The sequence below is a fragment of the Leptodactylus fuscus genome, chromosome 1 (assembly GCF_031893055.1).
Source record: "Leptodactylus fuscus isolate aLepFus1 chromosome 1, aLepFus1.hap2, whole genome shotgun sequence".
NCBI classification, from domain to species: Eukaryota; Metazoa; Chordata; class Amphibia; order Anura; family Leptodactylidae; genus Leptodactylus; species Leptodactylus fuscus.
This window is the reverse complement of record NC_134265.1, coordinates 156,458,942-156,476,509: the sequence shown is the minus strand read 5'-3', so window position 1 is coordinate 156,476,509 and position 17,568 is coordinate 156,458,942. Positions and strand designations below refer to the sequence as shown.

Below are 17,568 nucleotides of genomic sequence, written 5' to 3'. Positions count from 1 at the left end.
TATTACATATGATCCGATTCTCTTTTCAATATATTCTCATCTCCTGAAGGATCCATAAACCTCTTCATTGGCCCTGAAAAATATCCCCAGTCTGTAATACAAGGCTGTTTCTTGCTGGAATAGTAACCCCTCTTGATTTACAGTTCAATCTCTATGAGAAACCTGTCTGACCTAATTCTAATTCAATTTTTTGTACTCAGGAGGAGAGAAAATGAGTCTCATGCAGTGTTGCTGAATTACATCTTTGTGGTTTAGAGTGTTTTAAAGCCTTCCTTCTCCTTAGGAGACAATCTGACCATTTTTTTTTGTGGCAAAATTACTGTATAGCGCAAAAGGTAAAGAGGTGATGCCACAAAACTGTTGAATAAAGGACCTGAGCCAGCAAACTCTCCATACCTTGGTGTACACATTTATGTGAAGACAGGTAGGTAAGTGAAAAGCAGCTATTACACTGATACTGGTAATTGTCCCCCTGTAAATACAAAGTATATACTATGGGAAAGGGTGGGGTGTGTATTAATACACTGTAATATGGAACTATTTGATTAATTCTGAGCATATTCTAGAAGCAAACTTTAGCTAAGAGGCACCACAGTTGGTCACCCTGGTACTGGATGAAATACAGACTGACCTGACAGACCCAGACCATTTCCAGCTAAATACCGCAGCAGACACTGTGTGGCAGTGGCGATCATGCCCTCTCTATCTCCTCTCCGCTAAGGGGGAGGTGCTGTAGTGGAGTGGCTGCGTCTGTGAGTGAGCAGAGATGGCATCTGACGTCTGGCCATGCCAAGCCAACAGCACAGTAGTGGCCGGGAGGCGGGACTCTGGAGCGGGTGAGCGGATTTTGCCCTACCGTGGCGGGAGGCACTGGGGAACTTGTACAGAACAGTTGGGGATCTACATTAGGCTTATTTTTCGTCTCCATGACATCACTTGACAAAACCTAACAATGGAGGCTCTCACTTTAACTAGGGCTTATATTTCAAGCCTACTCCAAAAACCCTTCAAAATCAAGCTAGGGCTTATATTCAGGGTAGGCCTTCTTTTTGGAAAAACAGGGTAGATGTGCTGATACCAACTTTGTACGTTTTCCCATTAATCTACAGAGACAAGCATTTTTGTATGGCAAAGGGACTTTTTTTGGTATGGTTTTTTCATCTTTCATCTAAAACAATACAAAATAAAATGGAAGAAAGCTTCAGACTTGTTTTTTTTTTTTACATTAAAGTAAATGATTATGTAAACATAATGTGCTCCTCCCGCTGTTTAATTTTTTTGTTCTGATCCTATGACAATTCAGAATGGACTTAAAAGTAGTCAGTGTGAAGTTATATGGTCTGGGACTTGTGAGGAACCCAGCCATGATTTTCTTATTGTATATGGGTTATCAGGCAGGGACACTACATGTATAAGAAGATATCCCAGCCATGATAAGGAAATCATTACTGATTCTCTGACCTTAGAAAGTTTCTGCATTCATGGTCGTATCCACTGGTGACCCATCAAGACTAAAAGACTGTGCCCACAAGATATTTAGAGAAAATCTTTAAAACTCTGCAAAATATTTAATTACTTCTATTTGCGAAAATGTTTTACGTTTAATTATCTACAAATTTAAAAACAGTTCATTGGAACACCCCTTTAAGGCTGGATTCACACAGGATTTTTTAGGCCGAATTTTGACGCGGCAGCCGCCTCAGAATCCTGTCCAAAAACTGGCTCTCTAAAACTGGATGCCGATGCAGTACAACGGCATCCAGTCACGGCATTCTGCTCCGGATTAGGCCCAAATGAATTGGCCTAGTCGGGAGGGAGTGTTGTGCCATGGAATCTATAGCAAGAAAGGGCAGGTCGCTTCTTTTTTTTCTGCGAGCGGGAAGAAACTGCTCCCGGAAAAAGGAAGTGAACGGCTCCCATTGAAGTCAAAGGGAAGTGGTTTTTTGAGCTGGATTCTGAAATGGATTCTGCGTCAAAATCCAGCCCAAAAAACCCCGTGTTAACCCAGCCTAACAGTGCATTTGGTTCTGTATACTACAAATAGAAGCTTTTAAATTATGGCTCCAGTCTAATGAAAAATATGCACATATATTTTCTGAGATGCAGACATTCCATCTGCCGGCATAAATGCGAGTATGTAATGCCAGGAGACCATACGAAGACTTGCTATCTGCACAAGAGTACAGGGATCTGTTCAAAACTGGATCTGTGATCACCTGTCACAAAAGAAGAAAACAGATTACTGTCACTCAGGTTATGTTTTCATTCATTGTTTTTTTTTTTTTTTTTTATTAATGGTAGTTTGAGGTTTTCAGGAGGAGCGTTCCAGCACTGCAGCATCAGTGAAAAAAGCACAGCAGGAGCTGCTCATTGTAATCTTTATAGTTTCTTTTCTTCTTCCTCCTACAAGGAAAGGATGTTTTCTCTCCTTTAGATTAAATGCAATAATAGTAAAAGATCGAAGAAATGTTCCCTTAGGTGTTAGCACAGCACACCAAGGGATAGCTCAGTTTGTACTTGGTAAGTAAATGGATTCTTGTGTGCAGACTATGCAGGGGAGCTGGTCAAAGCAATTATTAGTATGTTGATGTTATGTGGACTTGTGCCCCTTAAAGATCATTACACGTAATTAGCCCCAGGGTGCAGTACTATTGCTAGACCTCCCGCCAACACAAGAGACAATGACACATGTCTCACACCACAGGGAAGCAACTGCAGCTTATTAACCAACTCTTTCATTGCCCACTCCCACACATTTGAGTCAACCTTTAATTCTCAGTTAGGCAAATGCCTGATGCCAGTAACACTTCTTAATTTTTTTTTTTTTTTTTTTAGTAGCCAGGAAACAAGAGCTTGCTTCAGCGGGAACCATCCTAAAAGACCATGGCAAACAGCAAATTACAGAGCCCACTGACTGAGATTTTCTATCTACTTTCCTAGATGCAAAGAACAGCATGATTCTCCAGCCACAGCTAATATTTTTTGACTATACCATAAGAACAGCCAGTCAAACTACTTTTACACAATACAAAACTTATACTTTGCAAGGCAAGTTGATAATTTCCAGGTATAATAACACTTTTTCCATTATTGGGGAGGCAGGATAAACAAAAAGCAGCAACTTTGACAGTGCAGAAGGGGAACAAAAAAAATAGAGCCATGACATTAAACCAGGTTGCTCCCTTCCTATCGAGGATTGTAGGGTGACTCAGAGAAGTCCCCCATAATCATAAAGTGATGCTTTATATAATAGGTATAATATTGGTATTATAGATATAATAACCCTTTAACAACCTTGAGGATGGGCTTGAAAGTTTGCTAATGAAAAAAAACTTTGTAGGATAATTTAAGCTCAGTTTCACTGTCAGCCTCAGACCTGATTCACATCTTCGTTCGGTAATCTGTTCGGGGAGTCCGGATAGACTATAATGGGGTCTGTGTGCTTTCCGTGCGGTGTCTGCATGAAGCATGTGGACAGAAAAGTACTTCATGGTCTGCATGACTCGTGCAGAAAGCACACAGACCCCATTATAGTCTATGGCATTTGCGTGCTTTCACTGCTCACCACTTGTCAATGCGTTCGGACCAGGCCTGAGCAAGCACATGGCAGAGAATTGTAAAGGCTCACAGATGTAACATAATGCACCTAGGCCACAGTAATAAAGACAATAAAATTGGGGAAGACAGAACAAGAGAAGGACTAGTAGTAATAATCAGCCGATCCGAACAGCACGCTCCATAGAAATGAATGGATGCACCTGGTACTTCCGCTTTGTTGGCGGCCGGCCGCTTAACCCCCCGCGTGCCAGCTACGTCCATTCATTTCTATGCGAGCGTGCTGTTCGGATCGGCTGATCCGAACAGTACTCGCTCATCTCTAGTAAACAAAAATAATTGACCAGTGAACATATAACTGAAAAAGAGTGAAGGGGGCACAACATTAAACCAGCGCATCTCTTTCATATCCAGCACTGAATGGTATATAAAAGACATGAAAAAGGTTGAATTTGATGGCTGTATCATGTTTTAATCAAAGTAAATGCAACAAATACATGTAGAGGCCATGACGCCAAGACTATCCAGTCTTTCTTTGTTCACCTCCAGTAAGCAATAAAAGATCAACAGGAAGAATGGTGGTATTCTGGCACTGTGTGTTCTGTCGTTTACCTGTATTCTCTTTCTTGCAGTATTTCCACAGGATCTAAACCTTGGGGCTTTTGGATTGGACTTATTCGATTCTGTTTTTGCTGGAGTTGAACAATTGGAGCTGGCTGTCCAGGGGTAGGCTGAGGGACTGATGGACCAGGCAAAGCAACAGATGGTGGAGCTGCAGGTGGTGCTGGTGATGGCCTGCCACTTGGCGGTGGTACAGAAAGCTTCTGTGGGGTACTTGGAACATTGAGATCAGAAGTTTGACCTAATGGTAAGAACATCAAGGTCATAAATGATGGAAAACAAAATCAAATAGATGAAAACTAAATCCTAAAGAACTCAAAAGACTAAATAGACTTTATACTTAGAAATGGCTGCAAACACAGTTCCATAGTAGTGTACTCTGCATTTGTATATTGCACTTGCTTGAATATTCTATTAAATTACTCAGAAACACCTTATGTCAAAACTCTTTGGCGCACATTCCCCGCTGAATACCATTTGCTGTATAACTGGTACCAATTTGTAGGGGTTGAACTGCATAGGAAGCAGTTCCAAGACCACTTCATTCCAACAGTTTTGGTTCTTGTTGAAGTCAGTTTCTGACATCTTAAAATCTTACGAAATTTCGGATTAATATTTTGTAATTTTTTGTTTTTTATTCAGACATTGCTAGTGCCTAAATCACCCAGTAATTGAATCAGGATTTCCTGTCACTACATAATAATGTCCTCACACCAGGCAGCATAATCCTGGTGACAGATTCCCTTTAACACATTTAGCTATGTACCTTCTGAAAAATAAATAAATGCACAAAGTTGTTGGAATCAAATTAAACTCTGTGTAGATGAATGTAATGATGATACACAGTACTTTGCAACAGTTCTACATGTGGAAAAAATTCTGCAAAGTGTTTTATTTAGTTTAATTATTTTTAGCTTGTTTTTGTCAAATAAATTGATCAAACGAAAGAGAAATGTTAATGAAATCTTGGTGTAACCACTATTTGGAGGAAGGGTCCTGGAAGGGATGATATGGATGATATTTTAACATCTTAAAGTCTGTCAGGGATTACAGGAAAAGAGAAGGATTTGAGCAAGCCTACATCCACAGAAGAACTAGAAGAATTGACAAGGTTATTTATGGAAGCAAAGCAGGCACATTGAACATTGATTGGATTTCGATTTCTCTTTCGTTTGTTCACGTAATTTTATTAGCTGACAAAAATAACTTACTAACACTTCTACTTTTGAAACATTCTTACTTTCTAGCATTTTTTGCCACCCCCATCTAAAAAGTTTGCACAGTACGGTATGTAAGTGGACTTTTGAGGGATAAGGTTTGCTGAAAGCGTTCTCAGGCACCATAACACATTTGGAGAGTTCCAGCGGCGCCAGTAAAGCCCGAGCCTCAGCGGTCTTTGACGTCACTGAAGAGGCCTGAAAAGGCCCAAAGAGGACGCGGACCACACTGGAGCCAAGGGAAAGGGAATAACACAGTTTATAACCTCCCCTGGGCCTCCTCTAATGATATTCTGGGATCTGAAGAGAACCCAGAGTACAGGAATAGCACTTCAAGTTTGGACACGTTCAATCCAAATTAAACAGTCAAGCAAAACTTGTGATATTAATCTTGTGAGGTTCTCCCAAAATATACTCACCCACAGTAGACTTCCATGCCCCACAACAGTAATCAACTGTATTGGCAGATGTCAATATAGTTGATTGCGAAGACAGATTATAAATGGGGTCAAATTATTTGCTATCACGCCCTAGGCTACAACCACTTTCACCCTCATCATATTTTACCCTTGGGGGTATTGCATATAAGATGCACATGACCTAAGATTATTGCAAAGCCCCATGTAAATCCCTTCACAAGTGTACAGCACCATAGAATTAATGGTACTAGGTAAATAAAAGTAAAATGGTTTCTTTTGCCTAAATATTTCCTTTTCCACAAGGAGTTATAAGAGAAAAATCACCCCCAAATAGTGAGCATTTTGACCGCAAATGTCAAAAATTTTAATTTAAATTTTTTTACAGTAAAAGATTGCTTCAGCCGTGAAATATTTCGCTTTGAAATGGGGTCCAAGGAGAAAATGTACCCCAGAAGTCTTACACAATTTCCCCTGAGTATATAAAACTATGCCACATGTGGATGAAAACTGCTGTCAGGGTGCAGGAGAGGGGAGCCAGTAAGTTTTTAGAAGGCAGATATTTAAATAAATAAACCATTTTCATGCACCATGATGCCTCTGCACAGCCTATAAGGTGAAAGTGCAGTCAAAAGTACCAAGAAGTGACATTTTGAAAGCTATTCCTTTTTAGACCACAAGGACGCTTTCCAAAATTTAATGTGCAGAGGATGGTGCAAAATAAAAATTTAAATTTTCCATAAATTTCTTTTCAGTGCCCAGTTTTTGCCACTGCTTAAAGTAAGCTCTCCAGTTATTAGACTACATGCACACTACTGTGTACATGTGCCCGGGCCGTGGTAAAACTCTGCAGATTGCATTATAGATGCCCCCCCCCCCCCCATGGACTCATTCACTTCATCTAGGGAGTCCAGGCCACAAAATGGATATAGGACTTGCCCTGAGTTTTGCCCTCAAGTCTTTCACTGTGCATTCACAATCCCTCTAATATACAGATGTGTAAACAGGACCATAAAGATAAATGGGTCATTTTGCTAGCCATGGTAAGCATGGCTAGCACACTATTAAAGCACTGTCATGCTACTAGAGCCTTATGCTGGGTTTCTGATCTTAGAAACATTCTACATGTGGACCTAATCTTTCGGCACGTTTGAGAACTAAATTGGTCATCTACACTGAACTGATGAACAATTGCAGAGACTCTGTGAATATTTATTTATTTTAATTACATCTCTAAGATATGAGCTCATTTTAAGAACTGCACCCCTTCATGAATTTCTCAAGGGATATAGTGAACATTCTGACCCAAGTGGTGCTTCCAAAAATGAATACAAAGGAGATGGTGCAAAGCAAACATGAAATTTAAAAGAAAAATTTCATTGTAGTGCCCTATACTATATATATGTTGTGCTAACAGAGACTCTAAAATCCATTTAGTGGATTTTTCTCCAAATGCAACATCTGCACATTCTTTTTTGAGAAATAAAATTAGTACAACACTTGCAAGTCAAAAATGCTCATTACACCCCTTGATCAATTCCTTGAGGATTGTAGTTTCCAAAATGTGGTCATGTCTCATAGAATTCCAATTTGTCAAAGTGGAATGCTGTCCAAAAACTAGACAATCCAAGCCTATGCCCCAAAAGTCAAATAGCGCTCATTCCATTTTGCGCCCTGTTCTGTACCCAAATAGCATTTTATAGCCTTATATATGACATTGTTAAGAGGAATATCCCAGGTACCACAATTTCATATAGGCGGGCAGAAACTGCTGTATGGTGGTGCAGAAAAAAAAAAACCAGGGTTTAAATTTATTTGCCACACACAGTACAGCATAAGTAACATTACTTTTAGTCTGTGGGACAGTGAAATTTCGCCAAAACTGTACCAAATTTGCAGAGAAAAAAAACTATTTTCATAAATATTACATTGTTTTCGCATCACATCTTCTAAGGCGAATAATATTTTTATTTTTCTGTTGAGAGATCTAGTTGAGAGGTTTTTTTGCGGAAAAGGTTGTACTGCAACTCTCTGATTACTTTTAATTCAACTTTTTATGAAGCAAGATGCCCAAAAGTCATTCTTTCTGGTGGATTTTTCTCTTCAAAGGCATTCACCATGCAGATAAAATAACAGCTTCAGTTTCATTGCACAAGTTGTTATGAACACAGCAATGCCAAATGTGGCTTGTTTTTTTAACAGGATAAAAGAGCATTAAAGAGACCACAAAAAAGCTTTATTTCAACAGAAGCGTCAGCCTAAGGCTAGGTTCACACCTGCGCCTGATATCGGGGATTCCGTTCCCCATTCCACTATAAAAATGCAAAGAGAAAAGTCCTGCAAGCTTACTTTCTGGATTTTTAAGGCATAAAACCGGCAGACCCCATTATAGTCCATGTGGTCTGTGGTTTTCCATGGTTAACGGCTTTTTTTAAGCACGGGTGTGAACCTACTGTAAATGGGTTTTCTCAATACTAGCCCGTATACTATATTAATTAGACATGACACAAATATTTCATTGTTGCGGACTGACCACTAGAACCACCACAGAGCTTAGGAATTTGATTTCAGCTGACACATGGCAAGCTGCAGCCTTACCTTCTCCCCAGGGCTTTAAAGTCATTGTGGCAGCATGTCCAGTCATTCCAGGGGCAGGTCCTGCACCAGAAGGGGTCACACTCATTGGGTGCATTCCCATACCTTTGAATAAGCAAGAAGAGTGAAAATAAAACTCAAGCCAAATTCTGTTCTGCAAAGAAGTTGCCAAACTAACAAGTGCAATTTGCCATTAACTGACGGGCTGCATCTGTACTCGCCAGGGTTTCAGGTGGCAAGTAGACGTGTAGTCCACCAACTAGCAATAATCCACAGGTGGTAAAAGCGAATACAAACATGTAATAACAGCAGAGTTGTAGAGTCTAAGTAATGTCAGAGTCATGGTTTGTTTTGGGGTGTATACAGAATCTGTACATACATTATAAATTAGTGTTGAGCGAGTAGTATTCAATAGAATACCTCGCCTGCATAGGAATGCGTGTAATCGGCCAAACACCAAGGGGTTAAACGCATCGAATATTTGAAGTGTTTAACCCCTTGGTGTTCGGCAGATTACACGCATTCCTATGCCGGCGAGGTATTCGATCAAATACTACTCGCTCAACACTAATTACAATAGATTACTAACCCCTTAAAGTCCGAGCCAATTTGTGTTTTTGCGTATCTGCTATTTTTTTTCCCACAGTTCAGAGTCACATGATGGCTTATTGTTTATGGGACAAAGATATAATCACATATCAACTTTATTCAGCAGTAAAATCCATGCAGATTATATATATATATATATATATATATATATATATATATATATATATATATATATATATACAGTCCTATGAAAAAGTTTGGGCACCCCTATTAATCTTAATCATTTTTAGTTCTAAATATTTTGGTATTTGCAACAGCCATTTCAGTTTGATATATCTAATAACTGATGGACACAGTAATATTTCAGGATTGAAATGAGGTTTATTGTACTAACAGAAAATGCGCAATATGCATTAAACCAAAATTTGACCGGTGCAAAAATATGGGCACCTCAACAGAAAAGTGACATTAATATTTAGTACATCCTCCTTTTGCAAAGATAACAGCCTCTAGTCGCTTCCTGTAGCTTTTAATCAGTTCCTGGATCCTGGATAAAGGTATTTTGGACAAACAATTCAAGTTCAGTTAAGTTAGATGGTCGCCGAGCATGGACAGCCCGCTTCAAATCATCCCACAGATGTTCAATGATATTCAGGTCTGGGGACTGGGATGGCCATTCCAGAACATTGTAATTGTTCCTCTGCATGAATGCCTGAGGATTTGGAGCGGTGTTTTGGATCATTGTCTTGCTGAAATATCCATCCCCGGCGTAACTTCAACTTCGTCACTGATTCTTGAACATTATTCTCAAGAATCTGCTGATACTGAGTGGAATCCATGCGACCCTCAACTTTAACAAGATTCCCGATGCCGGCATTGGCCACACAGCCCCAAAGCATGATGGAACCTCCACCAAATTTTACAGTGGGTAGCATGTGTTTTTCTTGGAATGCTGTTTCTTTTTGGATGCCATGCATAACGCCTTTTTTTATAACCAAACAACTCAATATTTGTTTCCAAAATGAAGCTGCCTTGTCCAAATGTGCTTTTTCATACCTCAGGCAACTCTATTTGTGGCGTACGTGCAGAAACGGCTTCTTTCTCATCACTCTCCCATACAGCTTCTATTTGTGCAAAGTGCGCTGTATAGTTGACCGATGCACAGTGACACCATCTGCAGCAAGATGATGCTGCAGCTCTTTGGAGGTGGTCTGTGGATTGTCCTTGACTGTTCTCACCATTCTTCTTCTCTGCCTTTCTGATATTTTTCTTGGCCTGCCACTTCTGGGCTTAACAAGAACTGTCCCTGTGGTCTTCCATTTCCTTACTATGTTCCTCACAGTGGAAACTGACAGATTAAATCTCTGAGACAACGTTTTGTATCCTTCCCCTGAACAACTATGTTGAACAATCTTTGTTTTCAGATCATTTGAGAGCGGGCTGTCCATGTTCGGCGACCATCAAACTTAACTGAACTTGAATTGTTTTGTAGAAAGAAATGGTCCAAAATACTTTCATCCAGGATCCAGGGACTGATTAAAAGCTACAGGAAGCGACTAGAGGCTGTTATCTTTGCAAAAGGAGGATGTACTAAATATTAATGTCACTTTTCTGTTGAGGTGCCCATATTTTTGCACCGGTCAAATTTTGGTTTCATGCATATGGCGCATTTTCTGTTAGTACAATAAACCTCATTTCAATCCTGAAATATTACTGTGTCCATCAGTTATTAGATATATCAAACTGAAATGGCTGTTGCAAACACCAAAATATTTAGAACTAAAAATGATTAAGATTAATAGGGGTGCCCAAACTTTTTCATAGGACTGTATATATATATATAAACAAAACAAAAAAAACTTACTTGGTGGTCGAATGTAACTAGCAGGTGGCTGCTGCGGTGGTGTTGGTTGTGCTTGTGGTGGCTGCTGTTGCTGAATTGCAGGCAAGGTCCTCTTTCCTTGTACAGCAAGCTGCAGATTTTCTGACAAGGACTGCCCTCTTGCCAGCATCTTGTAAGCCAATATCTGAGCACGCAGTTGGTGAAGCTGAACCTGACTAAATGCAGAGGGTCCACGACTGGGCTGACTAATAACTTGCTGGTCTCCCTGCATCATGAGTCCTGGCTGTGTTGGAGGTATCTGTGGGGGTGTTGGCCCTCCACCAGACATAGGACTAGATACATGTTCAGGAGCCCCCAAAGGTGAAGGATGAGGAGACATATACCCTAAAGGAAAAAAACAACCGTGTGTAAAGAACTGTACATAGGTTTGCTGCTATAACATTAACAATTCTACTGCAACATACTGTATTTTCACCAATTTGTTCAATAATTAGATCAATAGTGATGAGCATAGCAATAGCAGGAGGATCCCTGGCATTATTTTACAAAAAGCAATGGTAGGGCGGGTTCACACCTGGGCCCGAACTCAGTTATGCAGGTTTCCGTTTTCTGCCGGCAGGAGACGGAAACCTGCATTCACTGCCCACCGGTGAGTGCCCGTGATCGTTTTGTGCTCTCCGCGGCGACACAGTTTTTTTTTTTTTTTTTTAAACCGGACACAAAGTCCTGCATGTCCGACTCTGTGTCCAGATAAAAAAAAAAAAAAAAAACACGGTTTAGCCGCGGAGAACACAAAACGCTCACTGGCGCTCACGGCTGGACACTTTTCAAACCCATTCAAATGAATGGGTTTGAAAAGTGCCTGCCGGTTTCCGTCTCCTGTCCAGCTTCTCGGGCAAGAAACGGAAACCTGCATAACGGAGTTTGGGCGCAGTTGTGAACCCGCCTTTAGTAGTTAGTCACTTGGTTGTATAATATGGTTCTTAAAGGGTTATTTCTGAGCCTTTTAAAGTTAAGATGAGAATACCATATGCTGTAGTCGAAGGCAGGCAGAATTATGGAAACCAAACTGGCTATGCAACACCATTCCGTTATACTGTCCATGGCATATGGAAAGGTATTCTCATATTAGCCATGAATGGCTAAGCTAGGAAGATCCCTTTAACGTTGGCCATAAACATAGCATTTATCTGCAGACCTTTAGCAGATTCAGCAGGCTAAAGGCTATTCAGGCATATGATTATCTCAAAATCAGTTTGCTGAATGATAGAATCCCTTTATTTTTGGGCACCCAGCAGGGCATGGAAGGGAAGGAACGCCATGTGGATATTGGAGGGCTGATTTACAAGTTTGGTATCTGGACACCCTGTCATGTTTGACCTCTAAAGTACCAGTAAAGTGGAATACCACAGGTGACATATTGAAAACTGCACCCCTCAAACAATTTATCAAAGGGTGTAGAGAGAATTAGTTTCCCAAACGATGAAAAGTGCCTATGTAAGCTGATCAAAGTGCATTGAAAACCCCCAAATCACTACTCTTTTCCCAGTAGCTCCTCGATGTATTTTTTTATTGGTATCATTTTTGGCTATATATGACTTTTTGATAACTTTTATTTCATTTTATCTGAGACAAGATTGCAAAAATTGTTACTTCTAGCTCTTTTTTTCCCCCCAAACCTCTACTGTGTGGGTTAAGTAACTGTTTACTTTTATAATACAGCTTCTTATGGACACAGCGATGCCAAATATGAAGTCTTTAATTGTGTATTGTGTATACTGCATAAGGGAAAAAGGCAATGGGCATTTTATAAGAAATTTGTGCTTTTCTCCAGTTCAACCCCATTCTGAATTTTTTTTCCTGATTCCCAGTACATCGTACAGAACATTAAATAATATTTCAGAATAAGGTGACCCCAGGGAAATCATTAGTTTTCAAAAAGTGACATTTTATTTGCAAGAGTATAATAAAAACCAATATAAATATGGTATCGTTGTAATTTTATTGACCAGCCAGACACAGATGCCATGTCATTTTTAATGCAAGGTTGAAAAACCATTAAAAAAAAAAAAATACAAAAAAAAAAGATAAAATTGTGGGTTAGTTCACATGGACCTCCCAAAAAATGTAAATAAAAGCTAATCAAAACATATGTACCCCAAAATGGCGGCAAATGAAAGTAAAACTTTTCTTTAAAATTAAACGCCAGGGATATAATCGTTTCAAGTGACCCTCTCCTACCCTCACTTAATCTTCATTTCACACAATTAGAAGCAGGAGACAGCTTTCAATAGAGAAGTAAGGGATAGTTCACATGGGCGGATTATGGCACTGAATCCAAGTCATAATCCGCCCCCTCACAATGGAAGTCTATGTAGACCGTCAGTCTACTTTTCTTCCATGAGCGGCAACATGCCGCTCACAGAGAAAAGAATAGACATGCCCTTTCTTGAGGTGGACTCCGCGTCTGATTCAGCCCCGGCGTCTGCCACGCGGCAGCAACCTCCGGAGTAGGCCCATTCATTTGAGCCTACTCCTGAGTGGGAAGCGCGACAGTCGTGGCAGGCGCATTGTGGCCCAAGAGTGACGCGGCTCCCGGCGTCACTCTCTGTGCCAAAATCTGCCCATCCGCTCCCCATGTGAATGTGGCCTAAGGGAAAAAGACAAAATACTGCCTGAAAATCAAAACTTGTCTGAAAGTTTAGTTACACTTTAAGGGTGCATTCACACTGAGTAAACGCTAGCTTATTTTGTAGAGTAAAATTACACTTGTAAATTTTGCTATCCCATTGACTTCAATGATATTTTTTTACAAGTGTAAAAATACGCCAGTAAAAAATACGCCTGTAAAAAATACGCCTGTAAAATATCATTGAAGTCAATGGGATAGCAAAATTTACAAGTGTAATTTTACTCTACAAAATAAGCTAGCGTTTACTCAGTGTGAATGCACCCTAAAGGCTAGAATGAGGTCTCTAAAACGCACATAAAGCATGTAGAATTATGTGCCAGCAACCATAAAATGCTAAATCAACTGATTACTCATAAAGAGATCTTCTAAAGTTCACACTATGAGTAGTATGGATCTACAACTATGGTTCACATTGGATGTGTGAAGGTGTTAATTGGCACAGACAGGAGTTAATTGTCTCTTGGCATACAAGGGCTATAAATTTGCCCTAGCACCTTGTGGAGGTAATTCTACAGTTTCCAAATATGCCTCAGTCATTCAACTAAGGAGCCTCAATTTCACAGAAATGAATGTTCTATTCACATGCAAAATGAGCAGAAAATACTTAAGGACTGCCAGGGCTTTGGTCTCCGCTCTAGATTCTTTAACCTCATTTGTATATGAATAAAATAAGCAATCTGGATCTCCGAAGCTGAACAACAGAGGCATATTCGGAAACTGTGGAAGCACGTCTATAGCGATTAGATTTATAGCCAATTTACTGCTGACACACTCCCTTTAAGGGCACTTTACTATGTTAAGTATGAATTCATCACATGACCATGGACTGATTTTTATCCATTTGAGTAAGCACAATGAAAGACAGCAAGCAAAGATCTAGAAAACCATGAGGAATTGATACAAAAAGTATATTGGAAAACCGTATGTCTTTTTATTATATAAACCCTGTGGACAACCTCTTTAAATTTTAATAAAAATGTTATATTTTCTTATCTCAGAGGCACTGAGCCCTAGCAAATAATTTTATTGACCATTACTTGTTGTTACTAAATGCACCCGAAAATCAGCATTGCTAATAGAAGAGAATAAGCCATACTCGATAACAATAGCAAGGGCTCAGTGCTTCATGGTATGGCAGCACCCTTAAAGAAACAAGTACCTTGACTATGTTGATCCATGGGACTCTGTGGAGGGCCCATACCAGCATGAGGTGGCCTCATATTTGAGCTTTTCATAGTAGCACAATGCATTTCATCAGAGATTCCTTTCTCATGCATGCTCTCCATGGGCTGCTGTAAAGAGGCATCTATTAATTTTCACTGATCAGATTACAAATAGATTATACATTACCCACACCATAGAAGAGGTGACAAAATAGATAGTATATTTCACTTCTAGGGGGTTTAATTTTGCCATTAACAGGTTACTCCCACATTATGATTGGTGGGGGCTTTGAACTCATTAAAGTGAAGTGAAGGATATCCTAGTGATAAGCAGTCACTTTGAGATAAACCCTTTAACACAATGAAGGATAAATAAAAGGCCAAACTTTTAATATTCATAGTCTAGCCATATAAAGATCCCACTAAACTTCATATCTGAACAAATCTAATATTTTTTCTCTTCTATCATAATTTGAAATAATGAAATTAGAAAAGCAATAAGGTCTTTTCTATCCCCCTACCCCAAGACTAGTGCACGATACACTTTTTTTTGTCTATATGATTTTTCTGAGTGATTGTGGCCATTCTGTTGGAAGCAATCACCAGGTAATTGACTGTATAAAATTAACAGTTGTACCATAAGTACCAGCAGTAATAGTGCCAGCAGTAGTGTACATCAAGTGACACCAGCTGGATGAACCTCACTTACACGAGACCACCACAAAATGGCAATGGAACATGCGCTCTCGGCTGTTCCATCAGCCATTTTGTGGTGGTCTTGTGTAAGAAGAAGAGTGAAGAGAAGGAAACGCATCAGGAGTAGAAGACAAAGGCGGCACAAGGGGAACGCCCCCTGTGCTTTCTGAGCACAATTATCATAAAGAAGAAAAGAAGAAAAATTGAAAGACCGCAGCGCGGACCTGCAAAAAAAAAAAAAAAAAAAAAAAAGGTAGGCTTTCCAATCCTACATGCTTTTAGTTTAATAACATTTTTTTAATGATAGAATCCCTTTAAGCAGAACTTACTGAACCCAAAAAAGAACCAGCTTAAAAACAGGTATTCAACACACAATATAAAAACTGAGCATTCCAATAGAAGTCCTACAGTCCTAAAATCAGTCTCAAAATAACTGCAAAGTTTCAGAGTTCATTTCCTCTCTAGTTACAAACCTAACATAAGATTAATCAAAGGCTGGATTAATATAATTTAAGACAGATTTTCATCTTGTTCCCTCAATAGATCCATTATCATGATATAAATCCATCTAAGAACACAAGGAAATGTTCATTTATTGAGAAAAATTTCACTGAAATAAATCATCAAGGTGTTTAAAACTTATAGCCTGTTTCTTGGATGAGCAATTGATCGAGATCTGTGGGGGTCTAGATGGAATTACACTAGTTTGTAAGACAAGTGGGAGTAGAGACTCCAGAATATACAGTGTGTTCAGCACAGTGCCCCCCACCAATCATCTAATATTGTTGCTCTATCCTAAAGCTAGGCATCAACACTATAGTTTTTAAGGCCGAATCCCCATGGGCCGGAAACAGCACGATTTGCCCGCTGCAGAAACGCCGCAGGAAAAGTTGCGGCGTTTTACAGTATCTGCAAAGTGGATGGGATTCATGCAAATCCCATTTCCAAAACCGTGCCGGCAGCATTCCCGTAGATATAATGGTAACAGAAAGTCAGCGGAGGAAAGCACTTTAGCACTGCGTATCGTCCCATGGGGCCTTAGCCTAAAGCTCAGGCCGTGATGATGTCCCATTCATCTTCACAAGACCCCTGCAGACAATTATCTCAGCTCTCATAACACCCCCACTGAGACCAGTGATGGGCTACAGCTGACATAAAGATGAACTGGAAAGCATATTTCTAAAAAATATAAAAGTTAATAGTTTTACCTTATGCATCTGGTGTAAGTTCTCCGGGGGATAATCTGTGGGGCCCATGTTAGAAAGTGCATGAGAGACACTAGGTGGTCCTGGACTTGGGCCCATCATGCTGTGTACTGATCCTGGGGAAGGCCCTGGTCCTGGGCTAGGTCCTAAAATAGGCCCTGGAGAAGGTCCAGGACCTGGTGAAGGTCCTGGGTGAGGCATTGCACCCGGATCAGTTGGAGTAGACATCGGACGTTCCGTGCCTAAAATCAAAAGAGAACATGCTAAATACAGGAATAAATGGATAGCAGCACTTTTCACATTCCACTTGAGGATAAATAAAAAAGTTAATAGTATTTTGCATGGCCATGAGAAATCGTATGTAAATTAACTTAAAGAGGTATTTTATTTATCAAAATTTGAATATTGGCATCAATACCCAAAAGAATATTAAAGGAGTTACCCAGCTTCCAAAAATTATCTCCAAATACATACAAAGCATTGCAAAATAATCACTGTTCCCTTGTGCAGCCTTTGGTTGGCTTTATTTCACTTGCTAATCAGTGATAAATGGGAAAAAAAAATAAAGAGTCACCAATTCCCCCCAAATATACAATTTAGCCAGTACTAACGCAAGTTATTCCTTTTTATTGGAATCTCTCTATTCTGCTCAGTAATGACTCACTATGACCATGTAAAATATACAGCAGATAAAGCAGAAATCCCTGACATCTTATAAGATGGAGTGTACCAAACAGACTGAACAGGGGAAGACAGAAATTTCTGTCAGAGTACTAATGACCAGACAGTACCTGTCACACAGTTGTGTTGAAGGCACTCGTATAGCTCAGCCTCCTGAACTCTATATGTACTAGTGTCTTAGGTTTAGCAGAATATAGAGAGAATGAGAATTACACTGCTCCTAGAAGTGTATAGTCGCTAGCTGTCTATGTGATGCTGCTATTACATCATGGCAAAGAAATATAGAAAAGCCATGGCAGTGCCAGATCAGGAGCTGGATTGCAGGCATACAATAT

The 17,568-nt window shown here is 39.8% G+C and overlaps 1 protein-coding gene across 6 annotated transcripts in view; it reads right to left on the bottom strand.

The window, feature by feature from the left end:
* SMARCA2 (SWI/SNF related BAF chromatin remodeling complex subunit ATPase 2) overlaps nucleotides 1–17,568 on the bottom strand; it is a 196,968-nt gene that overhangs the window by 103,114 nt on the left and 76,286 nt on the right. For 4 of the 6 annotated variants that reach the window (XM_075278718.1, XM_075278726.1, XM_075278710.1 and 1 more), the window contains exons 2-6: nucleotides 16,556–16,794; nucleotides 14,648–14,780; nucleotides 10,818–11,180; nucleotides 8,408–8,509; nucleotides 4,168–4,417 (exon numbers count right to left, since the gene is read on the bottom strand). In XM_075278718.1, the coding sequence (XP_075134819.1) occupies nucleotides 4,168–4,417; nucleotides 8,408–8,509; nucleotides 10,818–11,180; nucleotides 14,648–14,780; nucleotides 16,556–16,780 (1,073 nt within the window). In that variant the 5' untranslated portion in view covers nucleotides 16,781–16,794. The remainder of the gene's footprint in view (nucleotides 1–4,167; nucleotides 4,418–8,407; nucleotides 8,510–10,817; nucleotides 11,181–14,647; nucleotides 14,781–16,555; nucleotides 16,795–17,568) is intronic. The other 2 variants (XM_075278734.1, XM_075278757.1) reach the window with 1 other exon arrangement.